Source organism: Musca autumnalis, unplaced genomic scaffold (assembly GCF_047663935.1).
Source record: "Musca autumnalis isolate F117 unplaced genomic scaffold, ASM4766393v1 scaffold_2, whole genome shotgun sequence".
Taxonomy (NCBI): Eukaryota; Metazoa; Arthropoda; class Insecta; order Diptera; family Muscidae; genus Musca; species Musca autumnalis.
The window spans coordinates 31742382-31770097 of NW_027411755.1; the positions used below are offsets into that span (position 1 = coordinate 31742382).

Sequence of the window (27716 nt, forward strand, 5' to 3'; positions counted from 1 at the left end):
AAATATTCTTAAAAAATCCACGAGCTTCTGCTAGTCTCAGAAAATTTATTATTTAAAAATCCACGAGCCTCTGCTAGTCTCAGGGAAAATATTCTCAAAAAATCCAGGAACCTCTCCAGGTCTCAAAAAAAATATTCTTTAAAAATCCATGAGCCTCTGTTTGTTCCAGAATTTTTTTTTAGAAATTTACGGGTCTCCGCTTTTCTCAGAAAAATTATTTTCAAAAATCCACGAGTCTGTGCTTGTCTCATGAAAAATATTCATAGATACACATAAGCCTTAAAAAATTTTCCCACCAAAATAAAACTAATTTTTATAGTCATTAAAGAGAGGAAAAACTATTTTCTGTTTTATTTAGCAATAGACTTCATTTATAACAACAATTTAATAAAGAGAAATTATTTCTCTTATACAAAAAATTAATTAAATTATTTTCTATATAAGCTCTAACAACAGTGGAAATATGATTTAGGTGATAAATAGATAATTTTTGTTCTAGAAGAATATAAACATAGCTGTAGACTTAGACTACCCTAAAAATATAAAAAATCTACGTATCATTTTAACCCTTTATGTGCGTATACAATAAGAAAAGGTACTACGAAAAAAAAATATTTAAAAAATTTTTATAAAAAAACAAAAAATTAAATTGAGCAACATTTTTCGTTTTTCGATCAAAGGCACTTTCATAGAATGTAAAGAGCATATATTTTCTTAAAACAATGGTTTTGTTTTCTTTGAGCTAAACTAAGTTTATATTCACGATATTTCATAAGATTAACATCTAAAGCAAGCAAAATGTTCGATAAAACCCATGGGGAGGGCTAAGGAATAAACTACAAATATTCTCTTTAGGATCTAAAAAATTAGTATATTATAGACTCTTTAGAAGAACATTATAATATTTCTTAGGTTTTTAATAAAGATTCTAACCTCGTCCACTCTCCCTTCCCCTCCCCTAAATTACACTAAAATTTATTTTCTTATAAAATATATTAACCAATAAAATATTTGATTCCCATTCACAACGAAAAAGGCAATAAAGGCACTTAAGACCCCGTATAAGGGGTCATAGCAGAAATTGGTCAAGTGTTGTTCAAAAATCTGCATCCCAACCGGATAACTCATCTGGTGGCTCATTAGGATCACACGGGAATTTATCAAAGTAACAGGTATCTGTGGGATGGGCAATAGGACGCACAAAAGGTGGTATTAACAGTTGACTTTGCAAGCCATCCCAATCAAAGCCCAGGAACCATCTAAGAGAAGAAAAAAGAAACGATTATTTATATTAAAATAGACAATAATCTCCCCCTTCTATACTTACTTATGTTTCTTGATATCTTGTATGCCACCCTTTTGATAGCCCAACCGCTCTGCGGGTACATCGCGGCAAAGTTTCTTAATTAACTGAACAGCAGAGCGGGACATGCGTTTGGGAAAGTCAATCATATCAATGCCCTTCAGGATGATGTTGTAGGTTTTCATGGGGTCATTGGCGGCAAAGGGAGGTCTGGAAAAAATCACAACAAATGAATATCCCCTCATATCAGGCTATACCACAAAGCTTTACTTACGTCCCATTCAACAGTTCATGTATCAAAATGCCCAAGGCCCAATAATCCACAGCTCGATCGTGGCCCTTATTGAGAATAATTTCCGGGGCCACATATTCAGGAGTACCACAAAAGGTCCATGTTTTGCAGCTATTGCCAATGTATTTGGCAAAACCAAAATCAACCTAAAACAGAAATTTTATAATTAACACCCCTCAGCGACTTGAGAGACCAACACCCTTAACTTACCAACTTAACATAACCCCTCTCATCCAACATCAAATTCTCCGGTTTTAAATCCCGATAAATTATACCCTTTGAATGTAAATATTCGAAGGCTTGGAGAACACAACCGATTATAAATTGGGCAGCATTTTCATCAAAGCAACCACGATCCCGTAACATTGTCCAAATTTCACCACCCATACATGCTTCCAAGAGCATATAGACATATTTCTCATCTCGGAATGTACGATAGAGACGGCAAATGAAAGGTGAATTACAGGTCAACATTATTGTTCGCTCCGAGAAAACATGTTCTTCCTGTTTGGTATCGACGATGTGGCGCTTCTTTAGGCATTTCAAGGCAAATGTATCCACACGATTTTGGTGATAAGCTTTGACGAGCTCCACCCGTCCAAAACCACCAATACCCAATGTGGCAATAACCTCTAAGTCGGTGAGTTGGAGATCAGGGAATTCTGAAAAAGGACAAAAAATTAAACACACAATAGAAATTATCTTTATACCGTGTATGTAGGCGAGCTAACGAGCCACTGCTAGTCTGTGAAAAAATATTCTTAAAAATCCACGAGCCTTTGCTAGTCTGTGAAAAAATATTCTTAAAAATCCACGAGCCTTTGCTAGTCTCTGAAAAAAAATTTAAAAAATCCAAGAGCCTTTGCTAGTCTTTGAAAAAATATTCTTAAAAATCCACGAGCCTTTGCTAGTCTCTGAAAAAATATTCTTAAAAATCCAACAGCCTTTGCTAGTCTCTGAAAAAATATTCTTAAAAATCCACCAGCCTTTGCTAGTATCTGAAAAAATATTCTTAAAAATCCACGAGCCTTTGCTAGTCTCTAAAAAAATATTCTTAAAAATCCACAAGCCTTTGCTAGTCTCTGAAAAAATATTCTTAAAAATCCACGAGCCTTTGCTAGTCTCTGAAAAAATATTCTTAAAAATCCACGAGCCTTTGCTAGTCTCTGAAAAAATATTCTTAAAAATCCACGAGCCTTTGCTAGTCTCTGAAAAAATATTCTTAAAAATCCACAAGCATTTGCTAATCTCTGAAAAAATATTTTTAAAAATCCACGAGCCTTTGCTAGTCTCTGAAAAAATATTCTTAAAAATCCACTAGCCTTTGCTAGTCTCTGAAAAAATATTCTTAAAAATCCACGAGCCTTTGCTAGTCTCTGAAAAAATATTCTTAAAAATCCATGAGCCTTTGCTAGTCTCTGAAAAAATATTCTTAAAAATCCACGAGCCTTTGCTAGTCTCTGAAAAAATATTCTTAAAAATCCAACAGCCTTTGCTAGTCTCTGAAAAAATATTCTTAAAAATCCACCAGCCTTTGCTAGTCTCTGAAAAAATATTCTTAAAAATTCACGAGCCTTTGCTAGTCTCTGAAAAAATATTCTTAAAAATCCACAAGCCTTTGCTAGTCTCTGAAAAAATATTCTTAAAAATCCACGAGCCTTTGCTAGTCTCTGAAAAAATATTCTTAAAAATCCACGAGCCTTTGCTAGTCTTTGAAAAAATATTCTTAAAAATCCACGAGCCTTTGCTAGTCTCTGAAAAAATATTCTTAAAAATCCACGAGCCTTTGCTAGTCTCTGAAAAAATATTTTTAAAAATCCACGAGCCTTTGCTAGTCTCTGAAAAAATATTCTTAAAAATCCACGAGCCTTTGCTAGTCTCTGAAAAAATATTCTTAAAAATCCAACAGCCTTTGCTAGTCTCTGAAAAAATATTCTTAAAAATCCACCAGCCTTTGCTAGTCTCTGAAAAAATATTCTTAAAAATTCACGAGCCTTTGCTAGTATCTGAAAAAATATTCTTAAAAATCCACAAGCCTTTGCTAGTCTCTGAAAAAATATTCTTAAAAATCCACGAGCCTTTGCTAGTCTCTGAAAAAATATTCTTAAAAATCCACGAGCGTTTGCTAGTCTCTGAAAAAATATTCTTAAAAATCCACGAGCCTTTGCTAGTCTCTGAAAAAATATTCTTAAAAATCCACGAGCCTTTGCTAGTCTCTGAAAAAATATTCTTAAAAATCCACGAGCCTTTGCTAGTCTCTGAAAAAATATTTTTAAAAATCCACGAGCCTTTGCTAGTCTCTGAAAAAATATTCGTAAAAATCCACGAGCCTTTGCTAGTCTCTGAAAAAATATTCTTAAAAATTCACGAGCCTTTGCTAGTCTCTGAAAAAATATTCTTAAAAATCCACGAGCCTTTGCTAGTCTCTGAAAAAATATTCTTAAAAATCCACGAGCCTTTGCTAGTCTCTGAAAAAATATTCTTAAAAATCCACAAGCATTTGCTAATCTCTGAAAAAAACATATTTTTAAAAATCCACGAGCCTTTGCTAGTCTCTGTAAAAATATTCTTAAAAATCCACGAGCCTTTGCTAGTCTCTGAAAAAATATTCTTAAAAATCCACGAGCCTTTGCTAGTCTGTGAAAAAATATTCTTAAAAATCCACGAGCCTTTACTAGTCTGTGAAAAAATATTCTTAAAAATCCACGAGCCTTTGCTAGTCTGTGAAAAAATATTCTTAAAAATCCACGAGCCTTTACTAGTCTGTGAAAAAATATTCTTAAAAATCCACGAGCCTTTGCTAGTCTGTGAAAAAATATTCTTAAAAATCCACGAGCCTTTGCTAGTCTCTGAAAAAATATTCTTATAAATCCACGAGCCTTTGCTAGTCTCTGAAAAAATATTCTTAAAAATCCACAAGCCTTTGCTAGTCTCTGAAAAAATACTCTTAAAAATCCATGAGCCTTTGCTAGTCTCTGAAAAAATATTCTTAAAAATCCACGAGCCTTTGCTAGTCTCTGAAAAAATATTCTTAAAAATCCAACAGCCTTTGCTAGTCTCTGAAAAAATATTCTTAAAAATCCACCAGCCTTTGCTAGTCTCTGAAAAAATATTCTTAAAAATTCACGAGCCTTTGCTAGTCTCTGAAAAAATATTCTTAAAAATCCACTAGCCTTTGCTAGTCTCTGAAAAAATATTCTTAAAAATCCACGAGCCTTCGCTAGTCTCTGAAAAAATATTCTTAAAAATCCATGAGCCTTTGCTAGTCTCTGAAAAAATATTCTTAAAAATCCACTAGCCTTTGCTAGTCTCTGAAAAAATATTCTTAAAAATCCAACAGCCTTTGCTAGTCTCTGAAAAAATATTCTTAAAAATCCACCAGCCTTTGCTAGTCTCTGAAAAAATATTCTTAAAAATTCACGAGCCTTTGCTAGTCTCTGAAAAAATATTCTTAAAAATCCACAAGCCTTTGCTAGTCTCTGAAAAAATATTCTTAAAAATCCACGAGCCTTTGCTAGTCTCTGAAAAAATATTCTTAAAAATCCACGAGCCTTTGCTAGTCTTTGAAAAAATATTCTTAAAAATCCACGAGCCTTTGCTAGTCTCTGAAAAAATATTCTTAAAAATCCACAAGCATTTGCTAATCTCTGAAAAAATATTTTTAAAAATCCACGAGCCTTTGCTAGTCTCTGAAAAAATATTCTTAAAAATCCACGAGCCTTTGCTAGTCTCTGAAAAAATATTCTTAAAAATCCAACAGCCTTTGCTAGTCTCTGAAAAAATATTCTTAAAAATCCACCAGCCTTTGCTAGTCTCTGAAAAAATATTCTTAAAAATTCACGAGCCTTTGCTAGTCTCTGAAAAAATATTCTTAAAAATCCACAAGCCTTTGCTAGTCTCTGAAAAAATATTCTTAAAAATCCACGAGCCTTTGCTAGTCTCTGAAAAAATATTCTTAAAAATCCACGAGCGTTTGCTAGTCTCTGAAAAAATATTCTTAAAAATCCACGAGCCTTTGCTAGTCTCTGAAAAAATATTCTTAAAAATCCACGAGCCTTTGCTAGTCTCTGAAAAAATATTCTTAAAAATCCACGAGCCTTTGCTAGTCTCTGAAAAAATATTTTTAAAAATCCACGAGCCTTTGCTAGTCTCTGAAAAAATATTCTTAAAAATCCACGAGCCTTTGCTAGTCTCTGAAAAAATATTCTTAAAAATTCACGAGCCTCTGCTAGTCTCTGAAAAAATATTCTTAAAAATCCACGAGCCTTTGCTAGTCTCTGAAAAAATATTCTTAAAAATCCACGAGCCTTTGCTAGTCTCTGAAAAAATATTCTTAAAAATCCACAAGCATTTGCTAATCTCTGAAAAAATATTCTTAAAAATCCACGAGCCTTTGCTAGTCTGTGAAAAAATATTCTTAAAAATCCACGAGCCTTTGCTAGTCTGTGAAAAAATATTCTTAAAAATCCACGAGCCTTTGCTAGTCTGTGAAAAAATATTCTTAAAAATCCACGAGCCTTTGCTAGTCTCTGAAAAAATATTCTTATAAATCCACGAGCCTTTGCTAGTCTCTGAAAAAATATTCTTAAAAATCCACAAGCCTTTGCTAGTCTCTGAAAAAATACTCTTAAAAATCCATGAGCCTTTGCTAGTCTCTGAAAAAATATTCTTAAAAATCCACGAGCCTTTGCTAGTCTCTGAAAACATATTCTTAAAAACCACGAGCCTTGGCTAGTCCGATGAAAAATATTTTTAAAAATCCACGAGCCTTGGCTAGTCCCATGAAAAATATTTTTAAAAATCCACGAGCCTTGGCTAGTCCCATGAAAAATATTTTTAAAAATCCACGAGCCTTGGCTAGTTCCATGAAAAATATTTTTAAAAATCCACGAGCCTTGGCTAATCCCATGAAAAATATTTTTAAAAATCCACGAGCCTTGGCTAGTCCCATGAAAAATATTTTTAAAAATCCACGAGCCTCTGATAGCATACGGAAAAATATTTTTAAAAATCCTTGAGACTCTGGTAGCCTTTGGAAAAATATTTTTAAAAATTCTCGAGCCTCTGGTAGCCTACGGAAAAATATTTTTAAAATGCCACGAGCCTCAGCTGATTTCCGAAAAAATATTCTCAAAAATCAACGAGCCTTTGCTAGCCTCGGAAAAAATAATTCTCAAAAATCAACGAGCCTCTGCTAGTCTCTGAAAAAAACATATTCTTAAAAATCCACGAGGCTCTGCTAGTCTCTGAAAAAATATTCTTAAAAATAAACCAGCCTATGTTTGTTCTGTTTTTTGTTGTAGTTCAATCTCATTTTCGATTGTTTGAGTGGAGTATTCCCCCATTGGCTCAACTTCATTTATTACCCTCTATTACAGAGAGTAATGCTTTTCAAAACGAACTGACAGTGTTGCAAAATTTTACTGATCGCTACCAATATCATGATTTCATCCCGGCGAAGGGAATTATCAATTGGCTTCTCAGTTTTTGAAATTATGCCTTTTTTAGCGAAAAACCGAACTCTTTAAGTGTCTAGTATTCCCATATGAATGAGAATCACACTCACTTTTCGGCTTTTCCAAAGAAACACCAAAATCAAAATATTTTGCAACATGTCAGCACGTATCAACTAAGAATTCTTCGAATTCAAAAACTGAGAAGCCAATTGATAATTCCCTTCGCCGGGATGAAATCATGATATTGGTAGCGATCAGTAAAAGTTTGCAACACTGTCAGTTCGTTTTGAACATGGCACAATCATACAGGTACCCGCATCAGCCCAGCTGATGTACTGTGAGCTGTCAAAAAAGTTGTTGTAATTGAAAACACAAAATTAAAAAACAAAAATTTAAAAGAAAAATTGTGAATTTTTGACGGATTTTTGTAATAATGTGTTTATTAATAACTGCCTAACAAAATTTTGTTGAAAAAATTGTGTGAATCGCTTTATTTTTGGAAAACATTTTTGACATTTCACAGTACTGAACTCGTTTTTGTTGTAGTTGTCGGCTGATGCATCTACCTGGTAATTGTGCCATGGTTTTGAAAAACATTACTCTCTGTAATAGAGGGTAATAAATGAAGTTGAGCCAATGGGGGAATACTCCACTCAAACAATCGAAAATGAGATTGAACTTCAACAAAAAACAAAACAAACAAAAAACAGCCGAGGCACGGGCGAATTGGAGCTTTGTTAAAAACAAAAAAAAAAAAAAAACAAAATTCCAATAAACAACCTCACAGGCAACTGTGTTGGTGTTCTTTTCAACTCACAGAATTCGAAGAATTCTTAGTTGATACGTGCTGACATGTTGCAAAATATTTTGATTTTGGTGTTTCTTTGGAAAAGCCGAAAAGTGAGTGTGATTCTCATTCATATGGGAATACTAGACACTTAAAGAGTTCGGTTTTTCGCTAAAAAAGGCATCATTTCAAAAACTGAGAAGCCAATTGATAATTCCCTTCGCCGGGATGAAATCATGATATTGGTAGCGATCAGTAAAATTTTGCAACACTGTCAGTTCGTTTTGAAAAACATTACTCTCTGTAATAGAGGGTAATAAATGAAGTTGAGCCAATGGGGGAATACTCCACTCAAACAATCGAAAACCAGCCTATGCTAGCCTCTGAAAAAATATTCTTAAAGTCCACGAGCCTCTGCTAGACTCAATTTTTTTATATCCACGAGTCTCAAAAGTCGAGTAGAACAGATGGACGACTAAAGTAGAGCAAAAGATCGACTAGAGTAGACCGGATGGTTGACTTCAGTAGATCTCTCGCAGAGTAGACTATCATATGGTCGACAATCCGTCCAAAATTTTATCCTAAAGCGTGGGAATATTATATATTTCTCATTCAACTTACCTTGCTGAACGTTAGCACCAAATATCTCCTTCGTCTTCTCGGCATGTTTCATAGCCAAGACACGATTTTCATCACCGTAATTTTTCTCCTTCAACTCGCAGAGGTCACCAATCAAATGGGTAAAGGAATCGCGGTCCAATGTCAGACACTCCACGCCTGGAGCCATGGCAATTATGTTGGCCGTACGCTTATCTTCATTGATTAAAGCTTGCTCACCAAAATAATCGCCACGCTCCAAGGTGCGTATCTCTTTCTCCTCACCCGAGGGTGCAAGCTTTTGGGTAACTTTCACAGAACCTTGAGATATTAGGAAGAAAGTATCACCACTGGCTCCCTGACGGATGATGTATGTACCGGCAGGATAAAATTCCTAGGGCATAATAAAAATAATTAATAACATAATTTGAGCAGAGGATTTCTCAAACTTACCACTTCCAGGACATCTGCAATTTTGGCCAGAATCTCTTCACTCAGATTCTTTAGCAGAGGCACTGATTTCAGGAAGTTAACACTATTCTCTATGCGTTGCATGCCAGTGCGCATCATAATCTGTTGGAAAATGCGGCGATCCAAAACCCAAACCCGGGCATCCGACAGCACCCTTACCGAAGCTGTACGTGTGCAATTGTAGAGAATGGCTAATTCGCCAAAGGCCTTACCAGGACCCATAACACCCAATACCTTGCCATTTTTCTCCACTTCAAATTCACCCTCCGCAGAGACATAAAGATGGGCTCCCACCTCACCTTCACGTATTACAAATTTACCCTTTGGAATGCTCACCGAATACATTGAATCCACCAGTTCCCGCACCTGTGATGCATCAATGTTCTTCAGGAAGTCATTGTCCATAATGGCATCCTTAATTAGCTGTTTACTGGCAAAGTCCTTGTCATACTTTGGTATCGGCACGTTGATATTCTGATGCATTGAGGTCTCACAACTTTCACCCGATACACCCTGTTTCTTGAGCACCGGCTGGCTGCTAGAAGCTATAGCTAATATTTTATTTTTAACCATACCGCCTCCTCCTCCTCCATTTAGCTCGGCGTTTTCAATTTTCGAAGAATCTTTCGATTCCTCTGCATTACGTTCAGCCGGTGTCCAGGTTTCAGAAGTTGTACCAGTGGAAGCTGAACGTGACTGACATGATTGATAATGTTCCGATATGGAAGAATCGACTGAGCTACCATTACTCTCGGACGATGCTTTGGTTTCAACTGCAGGTCCATGTGTAGTCAATTCGGGTATTGGGGATATACGAGGATCGAATAGTTTTTTACACTTCTCACATAAACGATCCTGGGTACTGGATATGTCACTGCATTGCACTGGGTGTGGAATAAAAGAACGATGTACTGTTGGCGAGGGTGGCTGCAGCAGCTCGTCATGGGCCAGTGGTATGGGATTTGTGGTTTGTTGAAGAACACTCTAAAAGATTGGGAGAAGAGAAAAAAATGGAAGAAGGAGAAAGTCCGATTAGTTTTATGTTGAAAAGGTCAAGTTTGAAGGGCAAGAAATTCGAATACAGTGATATATGCTCGACTTTAACGGACCACGGTTCGTTCGATTTCATAAAATCGACATTTAAAGACACGACAAATGATAGTCTCTGAAAAAACATTCTTAAAATTCCACGAGGCTAAAAATCAAGGAACCTCTCCTTGTCTCAGAAAAAAATATTTCGAGACTCTGCTAGTATCAGAAAAAATATTCTTAAAAATCCACGACCCTCTGCCGACAAAAAATGCTCGTCTATATATAGCCGACCAAAAATGCTCGTCTATATATAGCCGACCAAAAATGCTCGTCTATATATAGCCGACCAAAAATGCTCGTCTATATATAGCCGACCAAAAAATGCTCGTCTATATATAGCCGACCAAAAAATGCTCGTCTATATATAGCCGACCAAAAAATGCTCGTCTATATATAGCCGACCAAAAAATGCTAGTCTATATATAGCCGTCCAAAAATGCTCGTCTATATATAGCCGACCAAAAATGCTCGTCTATATATAGCCGACCAAAAAATGCTCGTCTATATATAGCCGACCAAAAAATGCTAGTCTATATATAGCCGTCCAAAAATGCTCGTCTATATATAGCCGACCAAAAATGCTCGTCTATATATAGCCGACCAAAAATGCTCGTCTATATATAGCCGACCAAAAATGCTCGTCTATATATAGCCGACCAAAAATGCTCGTCTATATATAGCCGACCAAAAATGCTCGTCTATATATAGCCGACCAAAAATGCTCGTCTATATATAGCCGACCAAAAAATGCTCGTCTATATATAGCCGACCAAAAAATGCTCGTCTATATATAGCCGACCAAAAAATGCTCGTCTATATATAGCCGACCAAAAATGCTCGTCTATATATAGCCGACCAAAAATGCTCGTCTATATATAGCCGACCAAAAATGCTCGTCTATATATAGCCGACCAAAAATGCTCGTCTATATATAGCCGACCAAAAATGCTCGTCTATATATAGCCGACCAAAAATGCTCGTCTATATATAGCCGACCAAAAATGCTCGTCTATATATAGCCGACCAAAAATGCTCGTCTATATATAGCCGACCAAAAATGCTCGTCTATATATAGCCGACTCGTCTATATATAGCCGACCAAAAATGCTCGTCTATATATAGCCGACTCGTCTATATATAGCCGACCAAAAAATGCTCGTCTATATATAGCCGACCAAAAAATGCTCGTCTATATATAGCCGACCAAAAAATGCTCGTCTATATATAGCCGACCAAAAAATGCTCGTCTATATATAGCCGACCAAAAAATGCTCGTCTATATATAGCCGACCAAAAAATGCTCGTCTATATATAGCCGACCAAAAAATGCTCGTCTATATATAGCCGACCAAAGACTGCTCGTCTATATATAGCAGACCAAAAATGCTCGTCTATATATAGCCGACCAAAAAATTCTCGTCTATATATAGCCGACCAAAAATGCTCGTCTATATATAGCCCACCAAAAATGCTCGTCTATATATAGCCGACCAAAAATGCTCGTCTATATATAGCCGACCAAAAATGCTCGTCTATATATAGCCGACCAAAAATGCTCGTCTATATATAGCCGACCAAAAATTCTCGTCTATATATAGCCGACCAAAAATGCTCGTCTATATATAGCCGACCAAAAATGCTCGTCTATATATAGCCGACCAAAAATGCTCGTCTATATATAGCCGACCAAAAATGCTCGTCTATATATAGCCGACCAAAAATGCTCGTCTATATATAGCCGACCAAAAATGCTCGTCTATATATAGCCGACCAAAAATGCTCGTCTATATATAGCCGACCAAAAATGCTCGTCTATATATAGCCGACCAAAAATGCTCGTCTATATATAGCCGACCAAAAATGCTCGTCTATATATAGCCGACCAAAAATGCTCGTCTATATATAGCCGACCAAAAATGCTCGTCTATATATAGCCGACCAAAAATACTCGTCTATATATAGCCGACCCAAAATGCTCGTCTATATATAGCCGACCAAAAAATGCTCGTCTATATATAGCCGATCAAAAAATCTTGTTTAGGTATATCCGACCAAAAAATGCAAAATGACCAAAACTGCTCCCCTTTATATAAAATGACATTTTATCTTTATTTCATGTTTATAAAACGTTATATTTATAATTAAAAAATCTATAGCCCACCAGGTAGTCACTATATTTTTTCCCTATACATTTTTATCAATATAAGTTATACTGACGCCAGTTTAATATTTACTTAAATGATCTGCATAATTTATAAAGCTATATTTTTATTTTTTGTATAAAATGCAACTTGTTGTTGTTGTTGCTGATGATCATCGTTTCTTTATCTTCATTCTGGAATATTTTCAATTTACATCGAATGGGTTTATAATACCAACTAATAGGTTTTACCTTAATTTCTCCACAAAATTGTTTAGAATCTATTTGTTCCTGTTGTTGTAGTAGTTGTTGTTAAGTAGCATTTGAGGAAAGAAAAAAGAGGGAAATATTTTGTAGGGGGACAGTGAGGAAAAAGAGTACAGAAAATACAGAAAAAATATAGATTATGGTTACACAAAGATTAGATAATTTTGCTAAAGATCATTTCAATATATAAATTGTGGATATTGATATAGAAAATTAATTAGCGTTGTTATTAGCGACATGATGAAGAAATAAAAAAAAAGAAAAAACAACAACAAATTTAAAACAATATAAACAACAAAGTAATATATGTATATAGTGAAAGATAGCTCACGTGCACATTGTGGTCTCTGGAATGATGGCGCAATTATTTATGGGGTAGTTTATATAAAAATTAATTGGATTTAGTACGTCATAAGAAATTGTTGATGATCTTTGTTTCTTGAGATATTAAGGGTACCCTTTTGGGGTAATAGGTAGTATGCTCCCTTCAAAAATATTCTTAAAAATCCACGAGCCACTGCTAGTCTCAGAAAAAAATATTTTTAAAAATCCACGAGCCACTGCTAGTCTCAGAAAAAAATATTTTTAAAAATCCACGAGCCACTGCTTGTCTCAGAAAAAAATATTTTTAAAAATCCACGAGCCTCTGCTGACCTCAGAAAAATTATTCTTAATAATCCACGAGCCACTGCTAGTCTCAGAAAAAAATATTTTTACAAATCCACGAGCCTCTGCTAGTCTCAGAAAATATATTCTTAAAAATCCACAAGCCTCTGCTAGTGTCAGAAAAAATATTCTTTAAAATCCAGGGGTCTCTGCTAGTCTCAGAAAAAAATATTCTTAAAAATTCACTAGCCTCTGCTAGTCTCAGAAAAAAATATTCTTAAAAATTCACTAGCCTCTGCTAGTCTCAGAAAAAAATATTCTTAAAAATCCACGATCCTCTGCTAGTCTCAGAAAAAAATATTCTTAAAAATCAACGATCCTCTGCTAGTCTCAGAAAAATATGTTTAAAAATCCACGAGCCTCTGCTAGTCTCAGAAAAAAAATTCTTTAAAATCCACGAGCCTCTGCTAGTCTCAGAAAAAAAATTCTTTAAAATCCACGAGCCTCTGCTAGTCTTACAAAAAAAAATATTCTTAAAAAGCCACGAGCCCCTGCTAACCTCAGAAAAAATATTTTTAAAAATCCACGAGCCTCTGCTAGTCTCAGAAAAAATATTCTTTAAAAATCCAGGAGCCTCTGCTAGTCTCAGAAAAAATATTCTTTAAAAATCCACGAGCCTCTGCTAGTCTCAGAAAAAATATTCTTTAAAAATCCATGAGCCTCTGCTAGTCTCAGAAAAAATATTCTTTAAAAATCCACGAGCCTCTGCTAGTCTCAGAAAAAATATTCTTTAAAAATCCACGAGCCTCTGCTAGTCTCAGAAAAAATATTCTTTAAAAGTCCACGAGCCTCTGCTAGTCTCAGAAAAAATATTCTTTAAAAATACACGAGCCTCTGCTAGTCTCAGAAAAAATATTCTTTAAAAATCCACGAGCCTCTGCTAGTCTCAGAAAAAATATTCTTTAAAAATCCACGAGCCTCTGCTAGTCTCAGAAAAAAATATTCTTTAAAAATCCACGAGCCTCTGCTAGTCTCAGAAAAAATATTCTTTAAAAATCCACGAGCCTCTGCTAGTCTCAGAAAAAATATTCTTTAAAAATCCACGAGCCTCTGCTAGTCTCAGAAAAAATATTCTTTAAAAATCCACGAGCCTCTGCTAGTCTCAGAAAAAATATTCTTTAAAAATCCACGAGCCTCTGCTAGTCTCAGAAAAAATATTCTTTAAAAATCCACGAGCCTCTGCTAGTCTCAGAAAAAATATTCTTTAAAAATCCACGAGCCTCTGCTAGTCTCAGAAAAAATATTCTTTAAAAATCCACGAGCCTCTGCTAGTCTCAGAAAAAATATTCTTTAAAAATCCACGAGCCTCTGCTAGTCTCAGAAAAAATATTCTTTAAAAATCCACGAGCCTCTGCTAGTCTCAGAAAAAATATTCTTTAAAAATCCACGAGCCTCTGCTAGTCTCAGAAAAAATATTCTTTAAAAATCCACGAGCCTCTGCTAGTCTCAGAAAAAATATTCTTTAAAAATCCACGAGCCTCTGCTAGTCTCAGAAAAAATATTCTTTAAAAATCCACGAGCCTCTGCTAGTCTCAGAAAAAATATTCTTTAAAAATCCACGAGCCTCTGCTAGTCTCAGAAAAAATACTTACTTACTTACTTAGCTGGCCCATTACAGAACATTTGTTCTATAGGCCGAACTAAGAAGAGATCTCCATTCCTCTCTATTTGTTGCTTTGCTCTCTGGAATACCGCGCCTTTTCATCTCAACATCCACTTGTTTGCGCCATCTATTCCTTGGCCTGCCAATTCTGCGTGCACCGCCATGTGGCATGTATTCATACGCCTTTTTAGCGGGTTCATCATCGCTCATTCTTATGATATGGCCTAGCCAACGCAATCGCTGCATCTCGATACGTTTAACAATATTCATGTCGTTGTATAGCAGATACAGCTCGTGGTTCATGCGACGTCGATATTCACCGTCAACGCAGATTGGTCCGTAGATCTTTCGAAGAATTTTCCTCTCAAACACACCAAGCACTGCCATGTCTGCTTGCGCAAGTACCCAGGCTTCGGAGCCATACATCAGCACGGGTAGTATCAGTGTTTTGTAGAGCGTTATTTTTGTTTGACGAGATGTGGCTTTGTTTTTAAACTGCTTACTTAATCCAAAGTAGCATCTGTTGGCCAATACAATTCTTCTTTTTATTTCACAACTGATGTCGTTTGTTGTGTTGACGGAGGTGCCGAGGTAGACGAAGTCTTTTACTACCTCAATATTATAGGAACCAACTTCCACAGTCGGTCCGAGCTCAATGGACGCATTGCGCGTCGACACCATCAACTTGGTCTTCTCACCGTTTACCGCCAGACCCACTTTAGCAGATTCTCCTTCGACCTTTATAAAGGTATCAGTTACTTCTTTTACTGATCGACCCATGATGTCTATATCATCAGCATAAGCAAGTAACATGTGACTATTGGTGTAGATTGTGCCACTTCTTTTGACGTTTGCCTCTCGTATAACCTTTTCTAGCAGGATGTTGAAGAGGTCACACGAAAGGCTGTCTCCTTGTCTGAAACCTCTTTTGGTACCAAACTCTTCGGAGAGGTTCTTTCCTATTTTAACTGAGGACCTCGTGTCAGTTAAAGTCATTTTACAAAGCCGGATGAGCTTTGCGGGAATACCAAATTCAGACATGGCTTGGAATACCTTTGAGCGCAGCGGACTGTCGAAGGCTGCTTTATAATCGACAAAAAGGTGGTAGGTGTCGATCTGCATCTCTTGGGTCTTCTCCAGGATTTGCCGCAGGGTAAATATCTGGTCAATGGTGGACTTGCCAGGTCTAAAGCCGCATTGGTATGGTCCAATAATCTCGTTGACCATTGGCTTTAGTCGTTCGCACAATATCCCTGACACGATCTTGTAGGCAATAGGGAGTAGACTTATGCCCCTATAGTTAGAGCATACAGTCTTATCTCCCTTCTTGTGGACGGGGCACAGGATACTCAGGTTCCAATCGTCGGGTACTCGTTCTTCCTGCCAGATGGTGCTAACTAGCTGATGAATACACCTTATCAGCGTGTCGCCTCCGGTTTTGAACAGCTCGGCTGGTAAGCCATCGGCCCCTGCTGCCTTATTATTCTTCAGCCGATTTATTGCTGTCTTTACCTCATCTTGGCTGGGCAGTATACATTCAATACCATCTTCTGGGATTGGGACTGTGGTATCTTCGTCTTCTTCGCTGCTATTGGATACCAACAGATTTGAAAAATGTTCTTTCCATATCCTGAGTATACTATCTGTATCAGTTACCAAATTACCTTGCTGGTCTCTACAGGAGGATGTGCCTGTACCAAAGCCATCAGTTTGATGCTTGACTCTTTGGTAGAATTTTCGGACTTCATTCTGGCTCCTGTACATCTCGATTTTTTCACACTCCCGCTTTTCCATCTCTCTCTTTTTCCTGCGGAAAAGACGTTTCTCCTCTCTCCTTTTCTCCCTGTATCTCTCTCGTGCGCTACGCGTTGCTACGGATTGTAAAGTAGCCTTATATGCCGCATTTTTCTCTTCGGTGGCAGCACGACACTCCTCATCATACCATGGATTCCTTGGTGGAGGTCTCTGGTATCCAAGTATGGATTTTGCGGCTGTTTGCATGGAGTGGGCAATGCTTTGCCATTGCGCTGATATGTTATCGGGATGAGGAGGGCTTTGATTAAGCAATTGGGCTAGTTGAGTGGAATATGCTGTGGCTATCTGTTGTGATTGCAGCTTACCGATGTCTAACTTTCGTGTTGTGTCTGCTCGTACTTTGTTTGCTACGTTTAAGCGGGTGCGTACCTTTGCTGCAACAAGGTAGTGGTCCGAATCAATGTTTGCGCCTCGGAACGATCGTACATCCAACACGCTCGATGAATGTCTTCCATCTATCACAACATGATCAATTTGGTTTCTTGTTTTCTGATCTGGAGACAGCCAGGTGCCCTTATGAATATCGAGATGATTAAATCTGGTACTGCTAACTACCATGTTTTTTGCAGCTGCAAAGTCTATCAGTCTCATACCATTGTCAGATGTTTCACTGTGGAGACTGAATTTCCCGACTGTTGGGCCAAAGATATTCTCCTTTCCAATTTTGGCATTAAAATCGCCTAGAATGATTTTAATGTCATGGGCAGGGCAACGGTCATATGTTTCTTCTAAGCACTCGTAAAATATATCTTTGGTCTGTTCGTCCTTTTCTTCAGTGGGAGCATGAGCGCAAATAAAGCTGATGTTGAAGAATTTAGCTTTTATTCGAATTGCAGCAAGTCTTTCATTCACTGGAGTGAAGCTGGATACAAGATGTTTTAGTCTCCGACTAACTACGAATCCACAACCAAACTCATGCTTTACGTCATGGCAGCTATAATACAGTGCGTCACCTTTAGGTGTTGTTGTGACGCCTTTCCCAATCCATCGTATTTCCTGTATGGCAGTAATATCGGTCTTGTACTTTTCAAGCACGTCTGTCAGTGCGAAGACTGCACCTTCTCTATAAAGAGTGCGAACATTCCAGGTGCAGATTCGCAGATCATGGTCCTTAAAACGTTTGCGGGGTTCGTCAACTTTAGAGGGGTTTGTTTTTCTTTTCTTTCGTTTTTTCATAGTAGGCTGTTTTTTCTAGGGGAGGGTTACTAACCCGACGCCCAAACCCAAGTTTTTAACGTTCTTATGGGTGAACGCGCGGCACATGTTAGCTCACTACCTTTAACGGGTGTTAAAGGCAGTTCCCCAGGTGACACCACGGGGAGGTCAGTGTCCACTTGGGATGAAAGAGGGACCAAGATAAATCCTGGGCTTTGCCATGTTAAAACCGGTCAGGACCGTTCCTTGGTATCTTCCATCCCCTACGTCACCCAAAATATTCTTTAAAAATCCACGAGCCTCTGCTAGTCACAGAAAAAATATTCTTTAAAAATCCACGAGCCTCTGCTAGTCTCAGAAAAAATATTCTTTAAAAATCCACGAGCCTCTGCTAGTCTCAGCAAAAATATTCTTTAAAAATCCACGAGCCTCTGCTAGTCTCAGAAAAAATATTCTTTAAAAATCCACGAGCCTCTGCTAGTCTCAGAAAAAATATTCTTTAAAAATCCACAAGCCTCTGCTAGTCTCAGAAAAAATATTCTTTAAAAATCCACGAGCCTCTGCTAGTCTCAGAAAAAATATTCTTTAAAAATCCACGAGCCTCTGCTAGTCTCAGAAAAAATATTTTTTAAAAATCCACGAGCCTCTGCTAGTCTCAGAAAAAATATTCTTTAAAAATCCACGAGCCTCTGCTAGTCTCAGAAAAAATATTCTTTAAAAATCCACGAGCCTCTGCTAGTCTCAGAAAAAATATTCTTTAAAAATCCACGAGCCTCTGCTGGTCTCAGATAAATGATTCTTAAAAATCCACAAGCTTCTGCTGGCCTCAGATAAATGATTCCCAGAAATCCACGAGCCTCTGCTAGTCTCAGAACAAAATATTTTTAAAAATCCACGAGCCTCTGCTGGTCTCAGATAAATGATTCTTAAAAATCCACAAGCTTCTGCTGGCCTCAGATAAATGATTCCTAGAAATCCACGAGCCTCTGCTGCTCTCAGATAAATGATTCTTAAAAATCCACGAGCCTCTGCTAGTCTCAGAAAAAATATTCTTAAAAATCAACGAGCCTCCGCTAGTCTCAGAAAAAATATTCTTAAAACTCCACAAGTCTCAGAAAAAATATTTTTAAAAATCCACGAGCCTCTGCTAGCCTCAGAAAAAATATTCTTAAAAATCAACGAGCCGCCGCTAGTCTCAGAAAAAATATTCTTTAAAATCCAGGCGTCTCTGCTAGTCTCAGAAAAAATATTCTTTAAAATCCACGAGCCTCTGCTAGCCTCAGAAAAAATATTTTTAAAAATCCACGAGCCTCTGCTAGCCTCAGAAAAAATATTTTTAAAAATCCACGAGCCTCTGCTAGTCTCAGAAAAAATATTTTTAAAAATCCACGAGCCTCTGCTAGTCTCAGAAAAAATATTTTTAAAAATCCACGAGCCTCTGCTAGTCTCAGAAAAATATTTTAAAAAATCCACGAGCCTCTGCTAGTCACAGAAAAAATATTTTTAAAAATCCACGAGCCTCTGCTTGTCCCAAAAAAATATTCTTAAAAATCCACGAGCCTCTCCTAGTCTCAGAAAAAATATTCTTAAAAATCCACGAAAGTATTATCTTTGAAGATAAAGACTTTCCTTGTCCCTTCCTGGATATCCTTGACCATTACTAAAGTAAAACTTTAGACGCTTATGTTTTCCCTAACAAAAATAAAATTCTAGAAAATAAATAAATCAAATTTTTAAAATTGTCGTTCTCAATTTTCCGTTGCTTTGTCCAATTTTCTTATAAAAAATTTGCTACAGACAAATTAACTACAAAAAGTATTTTGTTTATCATGTTTTCATTTTGTGAACCAAAGGTGTGAAGAGGTGCTGCTGCCTAATGGGCATTCACTGCTCTTATTTGTGTGCCATGTTTTCTTGTTCTTAATGTTTGTTTTTGTGAACTGTTTGTCCGTCTGCCTTGTGAAAGTGTAAAAATGATCTGCAAACAAATAGCGTTATGATATGACTGAAAATAATGACGACGTATACGTTACGTACGTACGTATGAAACTACGTACACACGTACCACAAAATGAACTGCGACAAATGATTGTCACCAGCAAATGTCAACAAATGTCATGGGGAGAATATCTGTTACTGTTGTTGTTGTTGCTCTTGCCATTTGTAAACTAAACTATAAATACTCTACTCATAATTTATACTTTTTCTGAATACACTGTTGCTGATGTTGTTGTTGTTTGTGTGGTTTTCTCAAGACAATTGTTTTGGTTGTTTTTCGTTGTGTTTTGGATTCTGTAGAGATTTTTCTTGCATAAATAATTGCTGGCGATTTGACCTATCACTTTTTAGTAATGGACGAATGGATAATTTGTTGTTGATGTTGCATTTTGACTATTTTTGTATTTGCGTATCAAAGCAGATGAGCTCGCGTATAGGATTGTCTGTGTGTATGCCACGAGTCGCCACAACGCTTATGTTTATTTCGAGGAATAAGAAGAAGAAAAAAAACAAACTTAAATAAACTTCTTTGGTCATGACGACGACGTTGTGATTCCAGATCAATAAAAATCAATTTTTAATTTTCGAAAATGATTTTTGACTAAATTATGGAGGTTTAATTGACTAGAAAGTAATTTCTATAGGTTTTGGAAGAATTAAGAGAGTTTTTATTCGAATTGTTGTGGATATAAGAGGGTGACATAAGGAATGAAAGATACCGCCCTTAACATGGCAAATATTGGTCCCTTTTACATCTCAATTAGAAACTGACTTCCCCCGTGTGTTACCTAGAGAACTGCCTTTATCATCCGTTAGGGGTAGTGAGCTTATTGCTGCCCTTCACCCATAAGAACGATATCTGCACCCGGAATGTTCGGACTCTTTATGGAGAAAGTGGCAAAGGTACTTAGAAAGAACAAGGACGGTATAAATATCAGGATGCAAATTAGTAATTAATTAGTGTTTTGCCAAATGAACTATATGGAACTATCTAGTTCACAACGCAGTTCCAATGGTCCACATCATTTGTTTAAACAACCTGCGTATACGTAATATTATATTTTATGACGTTACTCATGCGTTTTGGAACTAGTACAGTGAACTAGAAACTAGATTACTCAACTCTATTGGTAGTTAGTCGTAGGTAAAAACATACATGGCTCTTTCACTAAGACGAAACTTTTGATTTCTGAAAAATGTTTAATTCAAATTTTGTTTTCAATCAAACAATTTTTTATAACAACAGGAGGTTTGCTAGTATATCGAACGAATTTGAATTCGAATCGTCTTAGAGAAACAGACCAATAGTATCTAAATCCACCCCGGTGAATGAAATACTTTCTACAAATTTTATAAACGCTAAAATCTTCATCCACCGAAAACAAATACAATCAGACGATCAACGACATATTTTACGATATTTTGACCGATGCTCTACTCATGACAATTATTCCTGGCGATTTAATGCCAAAATTGGAATGGATAATGTCTTTTACCTAACAGTCGGGGAACTCAGTCTTCACAATGATACATCTGATAACGAAATAAGGCTGATAGACTTCGCAGCGGCAAAAATGTGGTAGTATGGTCGATCCAAGGAGTAAACATCGTTCCGAAGCACCATCTTGTTGCATCAAAGGTATTCACCCGAATATATGTGACAATTAAATAACGAACATGTAGAACACGGAAGTTGAGCAAAGGAAAGCTCAAATCACAACAGATAACCGCAACATATGCCACTAAACTTTTAAGGCTTGTGGCCACAATAACACACTGAAAGGACTGAAATTTGGTATTTAGTGTCTGTTGGGGGGTATACAACTTTCCCACAGAAATTTCTCTGTACAGGTCCACGCCTTAATATAGCCCACATAGAACGATACCCCCGATTTTCGGTATTTTGAAGGTTGTGGCCTCAATATTCCTACGAAATGACTGAAATTTGGTATTTAATCTTCGTTGTGGAAATAAAGCTTTCCACCGTCGGTATGAGTCTTCATATAGCCCCTATATAACGGTACCCTCGATTTTCGGTATTTTCAAGGTTTTACCCCAATATCCCACTGTAATGGCTAAAACCTGGCATTTAGTCTTCGTTGGCGGTATAAAACTATTAACCTGAAAATGTTCGGTATAGGTCCAGATCTTCATATAGCCTTCATAGAACGGCACTTCTCCATTTTAGGTGTGTTCAAGGTTTTAGCTTCAATATCCCACCGAAATTCCACCTGAAAGTTAACTGTATAAGTCCGCGTCTTCATAGAACGGTACCTCCCAATTTCCGGTATTTTAAAGGTTGTGGCCTCAATATCCCCGAGACTTCGTCCCGATTTTTGAGACACGTGGATCTTTTAAAAAATATTTAAATGTATATAATTTATATATAAAGTCGGTGCATTTTTTAAAGAATATATTTAAAGTCCGTGGAGATTTAAAGCATTTATTTAAGGCCCGTCGATTTTTCAAATAACATTTTTAAGACCCGTAGATTTTTAAAGAATATTTCTAAGGCCCGTGTATTTTTTAAAGAATATTTATAAGGCCCGTAAATTTTTCTAAAAAATATTTTTGAGGCCCGAGCATTTTTTAGAAAATGGATTTTTTAATGAATAAAAAGCCCAATTTGTTTAAAAAATATTTATAAGGCACGGGTATTTTTTAGAAAATGGATTTTTTAAAGAATATAAAGTCCAATTTTTTTAAAAAATATTTATAAGGCCTTTGGTCTTTTTAAAGAATATTTTTAGGCCTGTTTTTTAGGGAGGCACGCGGATTTTTTAAAAAAATTTTGGATGCTCCTTTATTAAGGAATATTTTTAAGTCACGTGGATTTTTTAAGAAAATTTTTGAGACACGTTGGTTTTTAATAATATTTTTGAGACACGTGAATTTTTTAAAGAATATTTTTGAGGCACGTGGATTTTTTAAGAATATTTTTGAGACACGTGGATCTTTTAAACAATATCTTTGAGGCACGTGGCTTTTTTAAAGAATATTGTTGAGACACGTGAATTTTTTAAAGAATATTTTTGAGGCACGTGGCTTTTTTAAAGAATATTTTAAGGACCCCGGATTTTTTAAAGAATATTTATAAGGACGGATTTTTTAAAAGAATATTTGTAAGGCCTGTGGATTTTTCTAAAGAGTATTTTTAAGAAAATATTTTAAGGTTGGTGGATTTTTTAAAGGATGTCCGTGTTTCTTTTAAGAATATTTATAAGGCCTTTTTAAATCGAGCCACTCGGATTTAAAAAATCGAGGTACGTGTATTTTTTAAGGAATATTTGTAAACCCCATTGAGTTTTTAAAGAATATTTTAAAACCCGTGTATTTTTAAGACTCGGGGATTTGTGAAAGAATATTTTTAAGGCCCGTAAATGTTTTTAGAATATTTTTAAGGCCTTTGGATTTTTTATAAGGACTGATTTTTTAAGAATATTAATAAGGCCCGTGTATTTTTATACCCTCCACCATATGGAGGGTATAATTAAATTTGTCATTCCGTTTGTAACACATTGAAATATTCGTCGGAGACCCTATAAAGTATATATATATTATTGATCAGCATAAAATTCTATGTCGATTTGACCATGTCCGTCTGTCCGTCCGTCCGTCAGTCCGTCCGTCTGTCTGTTGAAATCAAGATACAGCTCGCAATTTTAAAGATAGAGAGTCAAAATTTGGTACAGAAGTTTTTATTACTTGCAGGATGGTTGGTATTGAAAATGGGATATATCGGTCCACGTTTTGATATAGCCCCCATAGAACGGTACCTCCCGATTTTCGGTATTTTTAAGGTTTTATCTTCATTATCCTGCCAAAATGGCTAAAATTTGGTACGTAGTCTTCTTTAGGGGTATAAAACTTTCCCCCAGAATTTTGTCGGTATCGGTCCACACCTTCATATAGCCCCCATAGAACGGTACCTCCCGATTTTCGGTGTTTTTAAGGTTTTAGCTTCATTATCCTACCAAAATGGCTGAAATTTGGTACGTAGTCTTCTTTAGGGGTATAAAACTTTCCCCCAGAATTTTGTCGATATCGGTCCACACCTTTATATAGCCCCCATAGAACGGTACCTCCCGATTTTCGGTATTTTTAAGGTTTTAGCTTCATTATCCTACCAAAATGGCTGAAATTTGGTACGTAGTCTTCTTTAGGGGTATAAAACTTTCCCCCAGAATTTTGTCGGTATCGGTCCACATCTTTATATAGCCCCCATAGAACGGTACTTCCCGATTTTCGGTATTTTTAAGGTTTTAGCTTCATTATCCTACCAAAATGGCTGAAATTTGGTACGTAGTCTTCTTTAGGGGTATAAAACTTTCCCCCAGAATTTTGTCGGTATCGGTCCACACCTTTATATAGCCCCCATAGAACGGTACCTCCCGATTTTCGGTATTTTCAAGGTTTTAGCTTCATTATCACACCGAAATGGCTGAAATTTGGTACCTAGTATACGTTGGTGGTATAAAACTTCCCCCAGAACTTTGTCGGTATCGGTCCATGCCTTCATATAGCCCCCATAGAACGGTACCTCCCGATTTTCGGTATTTTGAACGCTTTGGCCTCAATATTCCACCGAAATGGCTGAAATTTGGTATTTAGACTTTGTTGGGGGTGCTCAAACTTCCTCCTTAAATTTGTCGGTATAGGTCCACGCCTTCATATAGCCCCCATAGAACGGTACCTCCCGATTTTTGTAATACTGAAGATTGTGACGTCAATATCCAAACGAAATGGCTGAAATTCGTTATTTCGTCTTCCAAGAGTTATAAAATATTCCAGAAGAGTATTATCAGTATAGGTCCACATCTTCCTATATTCCCATAGAAGCGTACTTCTTGACTTTCGGTATTTTTTAAGTTTTAGTCACATTTTCTTACCGAAATATAGGAAATTTGGTATTTAGTCTTCTTTGAGCCTAAAAACTTTCCGTCAGAAATTTGTCGGTATAGATCGACATTTTGAAATAGCCCCCATAGAATGGTGCCTCACATTGTTTTACCAAAATTGCTGAAATTTAGTATTAAGTCTTCTTCATACACGAAAGGAAACTAATTATTCCATTTTACTTCAATACAACTTGTGGTGGAGGGTATAACAAGTTCGGCCCGGCCGAACTTAACGCCGTTCTTACTTGTTAAAGAATATTTATAAGGCCTTTGGATTTTTAAAGAATATTTGTAAGGCCTGTGGATTTTTAAGGAATATTTTTAAGACACGTGGATTTTTTAAGAATATTTTTGGGGTACGTGGTTTTTTTATACCCTCCACCATAGGATGGGGGTATATTAAGTTTGTCACTACGTTTGTAACTACTCGAAATAATCATTGTAGACCCCACAAAGTATATATATTCTTGATCAGCGTGCAATTCTACATCGATATAGCCATGTCCGTCCGTCTGTCCGTCTGTCTGTCTGTCCGTCTGTCCGTCTGTGGAAATCACTCTAGCGTCCGAACGGATTGACGTAGTTTGATGAAATTTTGGGAAAATATGTTATATTTATGTAGGACTTTTGGTATTGAAAGCGGGCTATGTAGGTCCACGCTTTCGTATAGCCCCCATACAAAATGACGCGTGACGCGTCGTCGTTTTAAGGAATTTTTAAGATATTTGGCTCATTTTACCACCGAATTGGTTGTAATTTGGTATTTTGTGTCTCCAGAGGCCAAAAAATATTCCTACCAAAGTTGGGTTATATAGGTCCACGTTTTGGTATAGCCCCCTTATAAGGCCCCTTATAAAGTACGCGTCATTTTAATATATTTTGAATGTATTAGACCCATTTGACAACAGAATTGGTTGTAATTTGGTATTTTGTGTCTTCAGAGGCCAGAAAACATTCCTACCAAAGTTGGGTTATATAGGTCCACGTTTTGGTATAGTCCCCACATAAGACCCCTTATAAAGTACGCGTCATTTTAATATATTTTGATTGTATTAGACCCATTTGACCAAAGAATCGGTTGTAACCGAATTTCGGTATTTTGAAGGTTGTGGCCACATTAATCCACCGAAATGGCTGAAATTTGTGGTGGAGGGTATAAAAAGTTCGGCCCGACCGAACTTAACGCTTTTCTTACTTGTTATAGAATATTTTTGAAGCACGTGGATGTTTTAGGAATATTTTTGAGACACGTGGATCTTTTAAACAATATTTTTGAGGCACGTGGATTTTTTAAAGAATATTTTTAAGGGCCGTGGCTTTTTTAAAGACTGATATTTTAAAAAATATTTGTAAGGCCCGTGGATTTTTGTAAAGAATATTTTTAAGGCCCGAGTATTAAACAAGTAAAAAAGCGTTAAGTTCGGCCGGGCCGAACTTTTCATACCCTCCACCATAAAATGTTCTGAACTAAAATGAAATAATTAGTTTTCATTCCTGTCCCCAAATTTAAGTGGTACGTTGAAATGTCAGACAATATACATAAAATGTTTCATTCGGTAGGCCGTTTTTATTGTGCCTATATCTAGGTATGTATGTTGACAATTTTTGGTGGGCTAGAAATTGGGAAGTACCGTTATATAGGGGTTATAATAAAACATGGACCTATGTTGACAGTTTTTGATGGGAGCCTTTAATGTCAAATAACTCCTAATTCGGTTAAAAATTGTAGCTAGAATCCTCAAAATACCGAAAATCGGTACATAACGTGGGAACTTCAAATGTCATTAACAGCTAGTTCGGAGGTGTGGGCTATACGAAAATATGAACTTAAATGGACAATTTTTGTTAGCTTTTAAATTTAAAATTACAGAAAGTTCGTCCAAAAAATAAAGCTAAGGTGCGGAAAATCGGGAGGTTTGTTTTGTGGCTATTCCAAAACATGGACCTACGTTCGGTTAAAAGTTTTATGTAAAATCCTCAAAGTACCGAAAATCGGGAAGTATCGTTATATTGGGGCTATGTTGAAAATTGTGGATGCAGATGTATGGTGACCACTACAACCTTCAAATGTCAAATTACATTTAGTTCGGTTAAAAATTTTAGCTAAAATTGCCAATTACTGAAAATTGGAAGGTACCGTTATATGGGAGCTATATCCGAACATGGACCTATGTTGACAATTTTTTATGGAGAGGTGTTGTGACCACTAAAAACTTCAAATGTCAAATTACTGCCAGTTCGGTTTAATATTGTAGTTAAAATCATCAAATTACTGAAAATCGGGAGGTACTTTTATATGGGAGCTTTATCAATACATCGACCTTTCTTGACAATTTTTGGTGGAGAGGTGCCGTGACCACTAAGAATTTCAAATATCAAATGTTCAAATTACAGATAATTCGGTTAAAACTTGCAGGTAAAATTCTCAAAATACCGAAAATCCGTTATATGGGGATACCGAAATCCGTTATACCGAGGTACCGTTATACCGAGGTACCGTTATATGGGGTATACAAAAACATGGACCTACGTTCATAATTATTTCGAATATAAGTTTTTTGGTCACTAAGTACCCTAAATATCAAATTATAGCTAATTCGGTCAAGAAATGTGAATTTAAACGTCAAAATACCTGAAATCGGGCTGTAACGTTATATGACAAAACATGGACTTATGTCCACTAGTTATATAAGTTTATTGACTCTTAAGAACCCTAAATGTCAAATTATAGCTAAATCGGTCTGAAAATGCAGCTACAAACGGCCAAATACCGTAAATCGGGGGTACCGTTATATGGGGGCTACACCAAAACGAGGACCTATGTCCACAACTTTTGTTATATAAGTTTATTGACACTTAAGAACCCTAAATGTCAAATTATAGCTACATCGGTCTGAAAATGTAGCTAAAAGCGTCAAAATACCGTAAATCGGGGGGTACCGTTATATGGGGGCTACACCAAAACGTGAACCTATGTCCACAACTTTTGTTATATAAGTTTATTGACACTTAAGAACCCTAAATGTCAAATTATAGCTAAATCGGTCTGAAAATGCAGCTACAAACGGCCAAATACCGTAAATCGGGGGGTACCGTTATATGGGGGCTACACCAAAACGTGGACCTATGTCCACAACTTTTGTTATATAAGTTTACTGACTCTTAAGAACCCTAAA

At 36.4% G+C, this 27716-nt stretch overlaps 1 protein-coding gene across 7 annotated transcripts in view; it reads right to left on the reverse strand.

Moving 5' to 3' along the window:
- Window positions 1-310: 310 nt before the first annotated feature.
- The window catches only part of Pkg21D (Protein kinase, cGMP-dependent at 21D), a 173192-nt gene continuing 145786 nt past the window's right edge, over window positions 311-27716 (reverse strand). For 3 of the 7 annotated variants that reach the window (XM_073967493.1, XM_073967491.1, XM_073967492.1), the window contains 7 exons: window positions 12391-12429; window positions 8889-9890; window positions 8460-8829; window positions 1806-2257; window positions 1578-1741; window positions 1328-1513; window positions 311-1259 (listed from right to left, as the gene is read on the reverse strand). In XM_073967493.1, the coding sequence (XP_073823594.1) occupies window positions 1097-1259; window positions 1328-1513; window positions 1578-1741; window positions 1806-2257; window positions 8460-8829; window positions 8889-9890; window positions 12391-12429 (2376 nt within the window). In that variant the 3' untranslated portion in view covers window positions 311-1096. Of the gene's footprint in view, window positions 1260-1327; window positions 1514-1577; window positions 1742-1805; window positions 2258-8459; window positions 8830-8888; window positions 9891-12390; window positions 12430-14663; window positions 17919-27716 lie in introns of those variants that run through there. The other 4 variants (XM_073967496.1, XM_073967495.1, XM_073967494.1 and 1 more) reach the window with 2 other exon arrangements.